This window comes from Hypomesus nipponensis, chromosome 3 (assembly GCF_054491055.1).
Source record: "Hypomesus nipponensis isolate SF chromosome 3, ASM5449105v1, whole genome shotgun sequence".
NCBI classification, from domain to species: Eukaryota; Metazoa; Chordata; class Actinopteri; order Osmeriformes; family Osmeridae; genus Hypomesus; species Hypomesus nipponensis.
In genome coordinates, this window is record NC_140363.1 from 18924936 (window position 1) to 18939870 (window position 14935).

The window sequence follows — 14935 nt, forward strand, 5'->3', positions numbered from 1 at the left end:
CGCTATCACGCTATTTTAGCATTAAAGTTATTTCCTGAGGTGATGAATAAAATCACCACATTTTGGCAGGAATCAAGTCCACATGGTACGTATTTGTCTTGAGTGCTTAGGAAACACATTTGTTAGTAAATTGTCTATTGAAGTAACATTTTTTAGTTGTTTATATTGATTCAAATCTTAAAAGACCAGAGGCTTGGATTGATCTTAAGCTGATTGCATCCAAATACAGAGAAAAATGAGACGTTCCAAAGGAAAAAGTGTGAGATTTTCATTGATGTTGTTATCGAGCTTGTTGAATACCATGAAGAAAGTAAACAGGTCTGAGGGTGCTGGAGGGAATGGTCATAACTCAAAACTTTGATGACCCCAACATGTAGTCTGACACAAAACCGTGGAAAAAAACCCACTCCAAAATATTTGGAACAGGATTTTCCACTGAAGGAACCATGACCAGCCAATCATCCTTGAGCAGCATAGATCAGAGAAGAACCCAAGACAGGGTGAAGGTGTTGACAGAGAGAAAGAGATTTCAGCTTCCCTCTGCTGCTACAAGAGTTCTGTAGCAGGGTCAGCTGGTCCCTGAGTGCGGGAGGTGTTCCAGGACATGCTCTGCTGGAGCTGGGCGACGCTGACCCAGGGGCCAGGGGACCGCACAACCCTCCAAACACAAGACTACAGTTACACCACCAGCCCACCGCTTCCAAAGTGATGACGGGAAACTGACAGGGCTGTTGCCCGGACACATTGAGACAGATGGTTTGTGTTCACCCAGAAACAGCACTGTAACATAACTATGAGTTATGAGAAGCCCTATAAGACTCTAAGACTTACAGTGGCATGTTACTGTACTCCAGGGCCTGCCAGCCTTGTTCCTGGAGAGCTACTGTCTTGAAGGTTTTGATTCCAAACCTAATCCCTAATCCAGCACACATGATTCTGATAATGATCTGGCTGAGAAGCTAGATCTTGTTTGTCATAACTGGAATTGGAGCGAAAACCTTCTGGAGGGTAGCTCTTCGGGAGCTGAATCAGCCAGCCCTGCTCTACTCTACAGGCAGTCCATCCTATCCTCAAGCGATGAAGTAACTCAAAAGGGGATAGTTATTTAATGTACTGTGACTCCTCAACAGGCTGATAGATGGGTCGTTTGTGGCAGTTTTGGAGCATAAGCCAGGCCCCCTATGGACATCTCTAGGAGGGTCGGATTAGCCCCCCTCCTCCTGGACCCCTGCCAGGTGTCATGGAGCAGGAACAAAGTAAGTAGTAAATAGATGGATACAGACTGGCTTGGCTTTCCTTACAAACCAAGCTTTGATTCAAGCATCAACAACATCCCCAATTTGAAACAGAGCTGGTTGTAAAAATCTATTAAAAACAGAACACAAATTCCTCTCTAAAAGGAAAAAATGGAAAGAGTCGCTGCCACCCGAGTCCTATCTGAGTCAACACAGAATCAGGACTGAAGGACAGGGGAGATCCTGCCAGAGGGAGCCAGGGAGAGGTGGGCAGGGAGAGGCATGTGTCCTGGCCCCAGGTGTCTGGAGGTGGGCAGGGAGAGGCATGTGTCCTGGCCCCAGGTGTCTGGAGGTGGGCAGGGAGAGGCATGTGTCCTGGCCCCAGGTGTCTGGAGGTGGGCAGGGAGAGGCATGTGTCCTGGCCCCAGGTGTCTGGAGGTGGGCAGGGAGAGGCATGTGTCCTGGCCCCAGGTGTCTGGAGGTGGGCAGGGAGAGGCATGTGTCCTGGCCCCAGGTGTCTGGAGGTGGGCAGGGAGAGGCATGTGTCCTGGCCCCAGGTGTCTGGAGGTGGGCAGGCCTGTGGAACACACTTCTCTAACCCTAACCCACTACCAACTTCCCTACTGCCACTCCCCTCTGGCTTCCCTCTCTCACATCGTAAGAGGCAGGCCACTGCCTCACATCGTAAGAGGCAGGCCACTGCCTCACATTGTAAGAGGCAGGCCACTGCCTCACATCATAAGAGGGAGGCCACTGCCTCACATCCTAAGAGGCAGGTCACTGAATCCCTTGATAGAAAGTGTTTGACTAGTATACCATTATGTTTGTGTGTGTGCGGGGAATGAGGGTCCCATTAGATCTGATGGATAACAGCATCATCTGCTAATCCCTGTCGTTCTATGGACTTGGCAATGAGGGCAAACCAGTATGCAAATCAGTATGAAGCCTATCCACCAGCATTATGACAGAAATCATACCCCACATATGCAAATTACTTGTTTATCTCTTTATCACTGTCACACTGGCCACTTCTCCTATAACGTTCCTCAGGCTTACATTGATAATCTTTTAACACCACAGATTCTATTGTTTCAGGATGTGAACTTGTGTCACTTAATGGGTTTACATGACACCGGATTGAGAAGAATTGGTTCAGGGCGGCTGGGAGAAGTATTTGGGTTGGATGAACCAACTGAACTGTACACAGGCTGTGTAGGCCAGAGTCCGTACGAAAACTGGCAGAGTACTGCTGCCCTCTACTGTCTAGCTTGGGCGATGCAACCAGAACAATAAGGGAAAGGAAACGCCATGATGTGGTCGCCAAATCCATGCACAGCTGAAGCTTCCTGTGTGTGGAATCGACCTTGGACTTGGGAACAATACTTGTGAATCACTGAAGTCACCACCACAGTATAAGGCCAGGTGATGGGATGGAGAGGGCATCCAGATGTTGTCTTCTGAGGGGGGCCAATACATTCACTCTCACTCCCAGTGCAGGTGGGAGGGAATGAAAGAGTTGAGGAACAACGGCAAACAGGAAGTGGAAACCTTCCAACACAACGCTTCCTCAGTTTCCTGCAGGCTCTGACAGATAAGGAACACTGTCTAATTTTACATTTCCCCCCTAAATAGTTCCATCTGTCCCAATGCTTACGTCTCATACTCAGAACTGACAGGCAGAAAAAGTCCAGATGAACTTTATCAAAAAGGAAAAGCAAAATGGATGCCGACAATCTATTTCAATAAATTACTTCTTTTTTTTTTGAAGAGCATGTGCTTGTCAAAATATCCGTTTAAGAGAGGGATAGAGAATGTAGGAAATATACAGCCCTTCTATAATCAACACAGTTAATCCATGGTGTTCCCCCCTAAATATAAGAAGGCAGACATGCATTAAAGGGGAAACTTTTACTCACCAGTGCCAGGCAGCAGAGCGTGTTCCAGTTGATAGGATCAGGGTTGGCCCTCCCAACACTGTTATAGACCCGGGAGAGACAAAACCGTTGTATGAGCTGAAAGGCCAAAATTGCAACAACATTGCCACCTGCAGACCTGACACTTGATATCACCATGTAACATGTCTGTAATTACATAGAAAGCGCACCATATTCATAGTCGGCTCCCATAAGGCTATTTTGTTATTTGTGTGAAGGGGTAATGAGAAAGGTTAATTTAGCCTCTAATAAGTTTTACCGACTACCAAGTCCCAACATTTATCAATAACTTTACAACAGCATCGTGCTATTACAATTGTTAGAATGCTAATTTATTTAGGCCTATCTTCAAATTCCCAGTAGCCGATCATTTTGTTTCTGTAGCAGTCACATGAATGGGGGATGCCCTGCTATGCTAAACCCATCTGTGAACAGTGATTTGCAACTGATTGAAGCGGTCGAAAGCCGGTACCTCATTGGTCGTCATTGTTCTTTTAAACCGAAGGTGATAGAGTTTGACTGAATGAGTCAGTGTACCATGTGCGCTCTGGTGTCCTGCAGTTGGTCCGCGGAGCCTGCTCGTGCTTCTACTTCATGAAAAATGAGCCAGAAGAATATTTTCTAAATGCGAAAATGCCTCTTGGAAGTAGGCCGGCTAAGCACCGGATGCATGTAGCTCACGAGAAGAACAGTGAACCCGCAATTAGCTGTATGTTGATTGGAGACGGCGCCGTGGGGAAAACGAGTATGATCACGAGTTACATCTCCAACGGTTATCCAAATGACTATCAACAGACTGCTTTTGATGTCTTTACCGGTAAGTGTTCGAGAACAAAAATACAATCAGATTATCAAAGAGGTGGGAATTTCAATGCATGATCTGTTTATGTATATTTCCATTTAGGGCTGGTTCACGTTGATGGGATCCCATTTAGAATCCAGTTGTTGGACACAGCTGGACAGGTAATAAGTTTCCTAAATCTTAAAGAAAGAATCATTCAGTTAGTTTACATTCATGATTGTTTTAGCTGCTCAAACTACATGAACTGTTTTTTTTTATACCATTCTTATCTCTTTTTCTTTAGGACGAGTTTGATAATTTTCGGTCCATGTGGTACGGCCAAGTAGATGTGTTCATCCTGTGCTTCAGTGTTGTCAACCCAGTGTCATTCCACAACATCGCCACTAAATGGATCCCCCAAGTCCGTGCCGTCAATCCTGCTTGTCCAATCGTTTTGGTAGGAACACAGTCTGACTTGAGATACGATGTCAATATTCTCATCGATCTGGATCAGAAGAGGGTAAAACCTGTGGTTTGCTCACAGGCTGAGTCGCTGGCCCAGAAGATAAGCGCGCAGGGATATGTAGAATGTTCAGCACTGACCCAAAAGAACCTCAAAGAGGCATTCGACTCAGCCATATGTGCGTCTCTAAAGCACCAGGCTTGTAAAAAAGCTCATAAGTTAAAACTCCTGGACCGGGCTAAGACTTTCTCAGGTGTTGGATGGAAGAAGTTGTTCTGTTTCATCTGATTGGTCATGCATGATCCGGAAACACTCATGAACTATCAGTGGGATTCTGTTGAAGAAATGTGTTGATTTGTGCCACTAACTTGAGGGAGTTAATTTAATGAAGATTCCCTTGGATTATAGAGCTGTTGATAAACATCAGCTCAAGACTTGATGAATATTTAGGGAGTCCCTCCCCCACTGACAACCTCTCACTAAATTAATCATGGCAAGACTTAAGGATTCCCACAATCTATTTAGACATCCTTATTTGAAAGGTGTCATAGCTCACTACCAGGGAACATGTAAACACTATGCAAGGCCTAACCCTCTGTGCAAAGCAAATATCTGGGCTATCTCCATCAAACTCCTTGTGTATTTATATTAAATCTCATGGTTTTACACTGGGCTTTGCAATTAGGAATGTGTAGAAACTATATATCCAGTCATATTTGCCTCTTGTAGAGGTCTTACATGTTGTGTTGTCATTTTTGGTCAAATGCCCTCATGTTAATATTTAACACAATTACAACATGTCTTATGTCAAATAGAGAGATTAATAAATGTGCAACATTAAGTCTAAATGTGGTTTTGTCTAGGAGTTGTGTGGGGTACGTATTAGGATACCGAAACAGACTTACAGGCTACTATTAAAATGTTTACATCTACTTTAGATAGGCTACAGTATATGACAATGGCTTGAATTGATCACTGAGGAAACCTAGGCCTTCTTCCAGGGGGGTCGACTCTTTGATAATAATGGAGGGAAAAACTGAGAGACCCGGGACTCCAAACAGCATTCAATTCACTTTGTCATCCTCAACTCAATCCAAGGCAATGGTCACCTGCTGTTGCATTGAGGTCCCAATTTACAAGACAAAGGTCATTGAAATTAGTGACTCGATCTGAAAAGCCCTTCCATTAAAGTAGTTCCTTTTAACTTTTTGTAACATAGCAAATTGGTTTAAGCCCTGCCTTTGGCTGACTAAGAGGGATAAAGGATTGATAGTTAGATTGCTGACCAAGTAATCTATATCCACAAGCTGACCTTGGGTATTATCTTGTATTACAACCACCAAAACATTATCACACTTGACACAAAATAATCGATGTGTCAGTAAACAGACAACAGTACGGTGGCCCTGAAGTGCAAATCACACCCCCTAATATGAGTACATCCCCCAAATGAAAACGCTCCCCCCGAATACGAGTCAACTCCCCCCAAATCGGATGACTTGTTCACCTCCCCCCAATACAAAAACATGCTCCCCCAAATGGAAAACGACATTACAACAACTCAAAAACACATTACATTAACTCTGAACGGAAAGGGTAGGTACTACACTTTGGCGCTGATTGGATGCAGTAGGCCAACTAACAAGAAATATGAAAATTGATCGACAGAAGTAGGGGTTAGGGGGTGTGATTTGCACTTCAGGGCCACCGTACAACAGGCTACAAGGAAACGTCAATAAATCTACTCTCGAATCTTAAAATTGACAGATTCTCTATTTAGAGTTCATGCATATTATTTTAATAAAAGGGATATGCTCAACTTCTAACTTGCAAACTACTTTTAAACTGTTTAACGTTCAAGTGGTTCAATCATAGAGTTAGGGTTCAATAAAAACCGCCACCACAAAAATCTACCGACATTTGTATTATTAACTACAACCCCCACAATCCCTTGAACCCTCTTTGCCCTCCCATGACTGAAAATAATCTGATCAGCTGATCTGACCTGCCAACAAAATAGCCCAGATATTCAGGGAGGGGGCTTCTGAACAAAACAATGACAACGCTAAGGTGGATTTAACTGCAATAAGTGAACAGTTTTTAAAGACTTCTCCAACGGAATTGTGCCATTTTTCTTCGTGTCGTCTGTGCTAAAACGGACCCGCTTATTTCCGAACATTGACTGACTACTTGATACTGTTAAGTCATCTGTGTTATTGTTGACAAGTTGTTGTGGACTAACAGCTAGCTAGCTAGGCATATGGGGCGACCAACTATAATTTATTCCTGCCGGGTTATCTAATATTACTTATTTTGCGTCTCTCTACTTACAATTTTGTCCGTCGAACTTGTTGGAATTGTGTGTCCTAGCTACTGACTTAAGTCAAGCCTGTCCTTTGTGTGACAAGCTTGTTGGCATAAATATCACTAGACTAGCTAGCTGAATAGTTAGCTAACCATTTTCAATGTCAAGCTAAATACCTAGCAAGATACATTTTGCACAATTGGTTTGCCAACGTACTGTTATACATGGGAGAAGCAGCTAAGCAAAAGTAGCCTACCGTTTTCGAGAACGTAAACTAGGTCTATGGGTTCCTCCGGCTAGCTAACTACAGTGACAGTCCAGTTTAGAGATATACGTGGACTACATCTGTGTTAATTTGCACATTATTATATATTTCAGGGAAATAAGTCAGCTAACGTTAATCGTCTTGCCACTGCACTTGGATAGCAAGCTGCACCTGCCTTAATCAAATAACCGCAATTTTGTTATCCTCATTTGCACTCTGGCAGGTAAATTGTTTTGTTCAGTTGTGGACAAATTTTGATGGTGCAAGTAGAAACGTTTTTACAAGAAATGTTGACTTGAAATGGACAATTAACCAAACATTCTACTCATCTTACTGCCTCATTGTACATTTGAACCTTTATGCTGCATACATTTAATTCATAAACAAGATATTGTTAGAGGAACAGAAAATTAAGATTTCAATAGAATACCATGCAGCTGTCATAATATACTAAGTCTTGTTAGATCAAGTCTTTGGTGTAGCTTACAGAAGCAGTAGTCTGTTGGGCACTTAATATATAACACTAAGGTCACAAACTTAATTTTGTTCAGTCTCCTATAGGATATAGTTGGCATTACAGTCAGACCACTCCCGCAAGCATAACACAGTATTTAATCCCTCACGTTTGAGAAACAATGAGTGGTCATGGCTCATCTTCCGATAAGGGAGTCAACACCAGCCTCATCTGTCAGGAGAGCTACGCCTGTGCTGGCTCAGAGGAAGCAGCGTTTGAATGCGACGAGTGCAAGAGCCTGCAGTGTGTTCGCTGCGAGCAGGAACTTCACACCCAAGAACGCCTGAAGGACCACGAGCGGGTCCAGATCGGCCCGGGTCATGTCCCCTACTGTGACAGCTGCAAAGGGGGCAGTGGAGGCTCCGCGGACGGAGGACGGCACAGGGCGACGGCTCGCTGCCAGAACTGCAAACTCAACCTGTGCCAGGACTGTCAGAAACGCACCCACAGCGGAGGAAACAAGAAGAAGCACCACGTCACCAGCTATCCTCCGCCCATCCCCGCGGAGCCAGAGAGCCCCCCGAACACATTCATAGACACGACCGAATCCCAGAGATCCAAACTTCTGGAGAAAGCCACCAGTTTCCTCCTGGTGGATGAAAACGAGGAGATGCAGGTAGGTGACGTGATGAGGGTCTTTTCGTACCCAGTGTTCAGTACTACTGTCCTTGTCATGGGGCAGAGGTTAAAGGATCTTACCGACCACATACATTTTTCTAAAACGTTCCGTTCATTACAGATAAAAGATGAAGATTCGTTTTTGAAGACGTTGAACTGTGCCCCTGACAAACTACTGAAGGTGGTGGCGATCTTTGGCAACACGGGAGAAGGCAAGTCCCACACTCTGAACCACACGTTCTTCATGGGCAGGGAGGTGTTCAAGACTTCCCCCACGCAGGAGTCTTGCACGGTGGGTGTCTGGGCCGCCCTCGACCCCGTCCATAAGGTGGTGGTGATCGACACCGAGGGCCTGCTGGGGAACAGCTCTAACCAGGGACAGAGAACCCGCCTCCTGCTCAAGGTGCTGGCCATCTCAGACCTCATCATCTACCGCACCCACGCCGACCGTCTCCACGACGACCTCTTCAAGTTCCTGGGGGATGCTTCGGACGCCTACCTGAAGCATTTCACCAAGGAGCTGAAGGCCACCACAGCCAGGTGTGGCCTGGATGTCCCTCTGTCCACTCTGGGGCCTGCTGTGGTCATCTTTCATGAGACCGTCCACACCAAGTTGCTGGGCTCAGGTCAGTGTTGAGTTTGTTTGTTTGGGCAGTAAACTGGCCTAAGTCTATACAGTAATTTTAAGCCAGTCATTTGATGTGGTCTTTGAAGGAGTGAATGCACAGACATCAGAATGATAAACCGTCTCGCGCATGTCTTCACAGTGTCACTGAGGTATTGGTAAAATGACAGGTGTAAAGAATGCCTGGAATGTAGAATTGGAACAATCTGTACTACTTTAATTTATGGCCAAGCTGTTCCCCTCTTTCTCTCTCTCTGTCTCTGTCTCTCTCTCTGTCTCTCTCTGTCTCTCTCTCTGTCTCTCTCTCTGTCTCTCTCTGTCTGTCTCTCTCTGTCTCTCTCTCTGTCTCTGTCTCTCTCTCTGTCTCTGTCTCTCTCTCTGTCTCTCTCTGTCTCTGTCTCTCTCTCTGTCTCTGTCTCTGTCTTTCTCTGTCTCTCTCTCTGTCTCTCTCTGTCTCTGTCTCTCTCTCTGTCTCTCTCTGTCTGTCTCTCTCTGTCTCTCTCTCTGTCTCTCTCTGTCTCTCTCTCTGTCTCTCTCTTTGTCTCTCTCTCTGTCTCTGTCTCCGTCTCTCTGTTGTAATGTTCTTATATAATTCTGCTTCCTGCGTCTGCTAAAAGCATACATTAGCATCATGTGGGATGAACGAAGGCAGTTGGTGGATGCACGTGTCACTTCCTGTCCGTACTGGTCAACCCCTCCTGCATGTGCTTGCGTTGATCCAGACAAGTCCTCCGAGTCTGTGGAGCGGCTTCTGGTGGAGCGCTTCAGGAAGCTCGGCAGGTTCCCAGAAGCCTTCAGTTCCATCCAGTACCGCGGCACGCGCACCGCCACTCCGCCCACGGACTTTGGAGGCCTACGGCACAACCTGGAGCAGCTCCTGGACAACAACGCCACCCGCTCCCCTCGCACTCCGCTCATCATCTTCAAAGCCCTGCAGGTAGGCAGCGAGGGAAGCGCTGCGGGTCTCAGCCCCCAGAGGCCTCACCTGTGGGGAGCCTTTGGTTCATAAATGACATGGGGGGAAACAAGTTTGAAAACTGGACGTTAGGAATGTTCCCTTGAGGTTTGTAAGTGTTGTTGTGTTGGGTGTGTTTTACCTGAGGATGGCTCTGTGTCATCTGTACAGGCTCTCAGCGAACGCTTCAATGGGGAGATTGCTGACGAGCTTGTAGCTCACAGCTGCTTCTTTCCTGATGAGTACTTCACCTGCTCCAGCATCTGTCTCAGTTGTGGGTCAGTTCTCTCTTGTCTCTCTGTCTCTCTCTCTCTCTGTCTCTCCAGCTTCTTTTGATGACTTGCCGAGCAGGTGAGTAACCTGTGACGCTGCTGTTTGTGCTTCAGGGCGGGCTGCAGGAACAGCATGAACCACCTGTTGGAGGGTCTGTCCCACGAGGCCAAGCACCGCTGTCGCTACTCTGTCCACTACGACAACCGCATCTACACCTGCAAGGTGAGCCTGGTCACCTAACCCTCCAATCCGCAGGAGGCTCCCAGGCGCAGGTCTCCTGTTACCTGCTGACATCACCGGGCTCTAACCCCCATCAATACCTGTTCACTGACTGTTCAGTGACCCCTGACCCCACTTTCCTGTCTGTCTAGGCCTGCTATGAAGGAGGGAAAGAGGTACTTGTGGTTCCCAAGACATCTGCTTCGTCAGATTCTCCCTGGCTGGGTCTCGCCAGATACGCCTGGTCTGGGTGAGCAGGCAAGGGGTGACCCCAGGGCATGTTGTAGGGCAGGGGGCAGGCTTAGAGTTACCACAAGTCTCTAATTTTAACCACAGTGATCCTTGCCTTGAGCGAGAGTCTAAAATCACCTGTAGAATTTTGTGAGATATGTTGTTATGCAACCCTAGACTTGCGTCGCTAGTGTTTTGAAATGTATTGTGGCAAAAACATCTCTGTAACGTGATCTGTCTTGGGCTGCATGTCTGCTCTGCAGGTATGTGATTGAATGTCCTAACTGTGGTGTGATTTACCGGAGCCGGCAGTACTGGTTTGGAAACCAGGACCCGGTGGACACCGTAGTCCGCACCGAGATCCAGCACATCTGGCCTGGGGTACGTCTGACCCGCAGTACACACCCACACCCACCGGAGGAGCCTGTTTATCCCAGCAATTAAGACCTAACGATAGTGTGATGTCCTTCCACAGTGTGATGGCTTTTTAAAAGACAACAGTAATGCAGCGCAGCGCCTGTTGGATGGCGTCACCTACATCTCCCAGTCCATGTCTGAGCTCAGCGTGAAGCCTGCCAAGGCTGTCACCTCCTGGCTGACCGATCAGATCGCACCTGCCTACTGGAAACCCAACTCCCTCATATTAGTGAGTGACACACGCACCCACCCCCCACCACCACCACCACCACCGCATGCTAACATGCTCCAACAGCCAAGTCAACACTTAGCTGCTCATGTTTACTGCCCTTACGTGGTACTCGGCTGAAGGCTCTTACACAACCTGTGTTTGCAGCTCTCAAGATAAGAGTGTCTCAGGGCTCCTCCTCTCTGGCCTTCGCTCAATAACAAACCCCATGTTGCTGTGTCCCCTGTGCTCCAGACATGCCATAAGTGCCTCCAGGTCTTCCAGGACAACGACACTAAGCACCACTGCCGCGCCTGCGGAGAGGGCTTCTGTGACGGCTGCTCCTCCAAAGCCATGCCCGTCTCTGAGAGAGGCTGGGGCCTGGCTCCTGTGAGAGTCTGCGACGCCTGCTTTGAGCAGAGGCAGAGACACGCAGGTAGAGCACCGGCTACCGTGTCGCAAGGCTGCCCGTGTCTCTGTTACCCTGGAGCCGCGTGCAGCAGAGGTAACCTAGCTACCTGATCTGACTGTGTTCCAGAGCTCCTGGAGGAGGAAGTTGACGAAGAGGAAGGCGGGACCCTCGCCAGGAAGGTTGGAGAAGCTGTGACTCATACTCTGGGAGCTGTGGTCACTGCTATAGACATCCCACTGGGTGAGTAGGGCCATAAACACTCCAGAACCATTGTGTAATAGTGTGAAAGGTGGAAAGTCTGACTGGGACAGCCTGCCATCTGGTGGCACGTAAGGATAAACAAATTATTTAGAATGTAGTAACAAGATCCGTTTTAACTCCCAAATATCCACGCTATGTTGTGAGTCACGGCGTAAACAGTCATCCGGAGTGTTCCTGCCGTCCTCAGGCCTGGTGAAGGATGCTGCGCGTCCTGCCTACTGGGTGCCTGATCAGGACATCCTGTCCTGCCACCACTGCCAAAGCCTCTTCACTGCCAAGCTGTCCAAGCACCACTGTCGCGCCTGCGGGCAGGGCGTGTGTGACGAGTGCTCCCCAGACCGTCGTCCTGTGCCCTCCCGGGGCTGGGACCACCTGGTGCGTGTGTGCGTGAGCTGCAGCCAGAAGCCGGGAGACCTCTAGCTTCAGGGCTCCTGCGGCGGGAAACAGAGGAGCCCCCTCACGTGATCGAGGCTCTTACCCCCTCACGTGATCGAGGCTCTTACCCCCTCACGTGATCGAGGCTCTTACCCCCTCACGTGATCGAGGCTCTTACCCCCTCACGTGATCGAGGCTCTTACCCCCTCACGTGATCGAGGCTCTTGCCCCCTCACGTGATCGAGGCTCTTGCCCCCTCACGTGATCGAGGCTCTTGCCTCGTCACGTGATCGAGGCTCTTACCCCCTCACGTGATCGAGGCTCTTGCCCCCTCACGTGATCGAGGCTCTTGCCTCGTCACGTGATCGAGGCTCTTACCCCCTCACGTGATCGAGGCTCTTACCCCCTCACGTGATCGAGGCTCTTGCCCCCTCACGTGATCGAGGCTCTTGCCCCCTCACGTGATCGAGGCTCTTACCCCCTCACGTGATCGAGGCTCTTACCCCCTCACGTGATCGAGGCTCTTGCCCCCTCACGTGATCGAGGCTCTTGCCCCCTCACGTGATCGAGGCTCTTGCCCCCTCACGTGATCGAGGCTCTTGCCCCCTCACGTGATCGAGGCTCTTGCCCCCTCACGTGATCGAGGCTCTTGCCTCGTCACGTGATCGAGGCTCTTACCCCCTCACGTGATCGAGGCTCTTGCCCCCTCACGTGATCGAGGCTCTTACCCCGTCACGTGATCGAGGCTCTTGCCTCGTCACGTGATCGAGGCTCTTGCCCCCTCACGTGATCGAGGCTCTTACCCCCTCACGTGATCGAGGCTCTTGCCTCGTCACCATACCTCTGTTACTCAGCTGGTGTTGCCCAGATGCTGTGGCTGGTAAAATGTTAGCGGTTCTAAAAGTTCCTGATGCCTTGTAGAGAAACAGGAGCGTAGATGTTACTTGTTCCTCTTAAAGGAGAGCTAGGAGACAAAGTGAATATTATATTCTGTGTCGACACTAAAATCACTGCTTTTTTTTATTATTATGGTGTTGAGATATTTTTCTACCACAAAGAAAATAGCATTTGTAATATGTTCAAAAATATATTGGTTTGTTGTGAACCCTGTGGGGTTTTAGAATGAGGTTCCATTAATTCTACCATTAAGTGTATTCTCACTGATGCTACGTGATGTACTGTGGGATGGTAAGTGGATATCTGCATCAACTGCAGATGCATTGGCATGTTTTACTGCAAACTTTTTGTTTTTGCACTAAGTCAGTTGTAGCTGTGAAAAGCTGCTGTTTATCATGGCCAGAGAGACTCCACAACCAGTCTGGTTTCTCAAAAATGAAATGGAAATCTATGCTTGGATTAAGACTGGCATTTAAACAGTCGTAAATGTTAATGTTTCTGTACTGGTGTTTCATGATTGACCGTGTGATGATGTTTGAATGAAGATGTAGAATTATACTAGAGAAGTGTACATTTTAGATTTTAGTAAAGAAAATATTTATGAATTAAAAGAGGAATTCTTTTTTTGGGCGTGCATGACAGTCGGAGAGTTACATGGCCTTTTAGACGTTTAGAGAAAAACCAAGACATAACCTCATTACTACTGAGTGCCATTCTGGATCTTCTGTTAAGTAAATTTAGTGTTGACTGGGAAGGATGCCGTTTGAAAAACATCCGATTTCTCCGATCTTGAACACAGTTCCATAACAGACTACACCCGTAGACTGATCCCGCAAAAACTCAGTAGACAAGTTCAGCACATTTATGTTTTGTTTTCAGCCTTCCCTGAAGCTTCTCTACATAGTTTCCACTGAAAGCTGCAGTGTCAAATAATTTATAGCTAATATTCTCATGTTATTCTGTGTTATTCATGGTGTTGTTGTTACTACATGTAGTCATAATTCATGATGTTTTTTGCTTGAGTCATGGTGCTTTTCCAGTTTTTTTTTAAAGTTTTTTTAAAAAATGAAATCCAATTACTTGCATTCACAAGGTCTACATCATTTTCAATCACCACTAAATTTATTTTTAGGGGTTGGATGAAACTCAACGGTATTTCTCATTTAAATAAGCTTTAACAAACATCTTTACCATCTACGATAGTATGTTTGGACACATGCTTTTAGTATTAGGGGACGGGAAGAAGACTAAGTCTGGGTACAAACCAAGCACATGGAAATGCCTTTAAAATACTGCTTGTAAAAAATCATGTGAAGATAAAATTGTTTATCTTGATTGTAAAAAAAAAAAAAAAAATATATGAAAAAATTAGATTGCCTATTTTTCCTCATATAGCTGTGATGTTAGGTTGGGATGTGCGGAAAGATTTTGGTACATTTGCCTTGAGTCAATATCTTTTATCTGGTTGAAATATCATTTATCGCACTAGTTATTTTCTGTCATATTTGAACAGGATAAAAAATGAAACCAGATATTGTATGTCCTTCACGTCCATTGATCCCCAGCATGTTTTTTTTTTATTATTAGAGTTGTAATATTATTTCTGATTATGACCAATATGACTGAATGAGAGCAGTCTTATGTAGTGTTATTTACACTGTTTAATTATTTAAATAAACCCACCCTCTGTATGTATGCCTACGTTCAATTGTGTCTCAATAAAATAATGATTTTTGTCTGTAAAGTGTAAACAAACCTGTCTGGCTCTAACTGTCTATCATATAATTACATGCGAACTTGACTCATTTTTGTGGTCACAGATGAAAGTAGTCAAGATCATAATGTAAGAGAAATGTACGTTTATGGCATTACCTTAAATTACCTTTTCAAGCACTGTACCTATGATGACAGTATACCAAAATAATGGCGGAAGTCCAGCGGCGCGAA

General features: G+C 46.5%; 2 protein-coding genes and 1 long non-coding RNA gene across 3 annotated transcripts; 2 read left to right on the forward strand and 1 right to left on the reverse strand.

Annotated features, from left to right (window-relative positions):
* The first annotated feature begins 3731 nt into the window (after nucleotides 1-3731).
* Nucleotides 3732-5240, forward strand: LOC146300208 (rho-related GTP-binding protein RhoV-like). Its single transcript, XM_084683322.1, has 3 exons — nucleotides 3732-3986; nucleotides 4074-4132; nucleotides 4255-5240. Exons 1-3 carry the CDS (start codon nucleotides 3764-3766, stop codon nucleotides 4699-4701), a joined length of 729 nt encoding a protein of 242 aa, XP_084539448.1. The 5' UTR covers nucleotides 3732-3763; the 3' UTR covers nucleotides 4702-5240.
* A 1186-nt stretch (nucleotides 5241-6426) lies between these two features.
* LOC146300209 (zinc finger FYVE domain-containing protein 1-like) lies at nucleotides 6427-14743 on the forward strand. The gene is made up of 11 exons (XM_084681618.1): nucleotides 6427-8113; nucleotides 8237-8741; nucleotides 9463-9677; nucleotides 9867-9973; nucleotides 10082-10190; nucleotides 10340-10437; nucleotides 10682-10799; nucleotides 10894-11064; nucleotides 11299-11479; nucleotides 11582-11695; nucleotides 11904-14743. Exons 1-11 carry the CDS (start codon nucleotides 7619-7621, stop codon nucleotides 12134-12136), a joined length of 2346 nt encoding a protein of 781 aa, XP_084537744.1. The 5' UTR covers nucleotides 6427-7618; the 3' UTR covers nucleotides 12137-14743.
* LOC146300210 (uncharacterized) lies at nucleotides 8932-10506 on the reverse strand. Its single transcript, XR_014732208.1, has 2 exons — nucleotides 9838-10506; nucleotides 8932-9736 (listed from the first exon to the last, which is right to left on the reverse strand). It is a non-coding gene; the product is annotated as an uncharacterized LOC146300210 (long non-coding RNA).
* Nucleotides 14744-14935: the final 192 nt, after the last annotated feature.

What these genes read in the sequence shown, in the direction of transcription:
- LOC146300208 (XM_084683322.1), top strand. Translation starts at nt 3,764, where the DNA reads ATGAAAAATGAGCCAGAAGAATATTTTCTAAATGCGAAAATGCCTCTT. An exon ending in TGCTTTTGATGTCTTTACCG is followed by an intron (nt 3,987 to 4,073) that starts GTAAGTGTTCGA and finishes ATTTCCATTTAG; the next exon opens with GGCTGGTTCACGTTGATGGG. An exon ending in TGTTGGACACAGCTGGACAG is followed by an intron (nt 4,133 to 4,254) that starts GTAATAAGTTTC and finishes CTTTTTCTTTAG; the next exon opens with GACGAGTTTGATAATTTTCG.
- LOC146300209 (XM_084681618.1), top strand. Translation starts at nt 7,619, where the DNA reads ATGAGTGGTCATGGCTCATCTTCCGATAAGGGAGTCAACACCAGCCTC. An exon ending in CACCAAGTTGCTGGGCTCAG is followed by an intron (nt 8,742 to 9,462) that starts GTCAGTGTTGAG and finishes GCGTTGATCCAG; the next exon opens with ACAAGTCCTCCGAGTCTGTG. An exon ending in ACCGCATCTACACCTGCAAG is followed by an intron (nt 10,191 to 10,339) that starts GTGAGCCTGGTC and finishes CTGTCTGTCTAG; the next exon opens with GCCTGCTATGAAGGAGGGAA.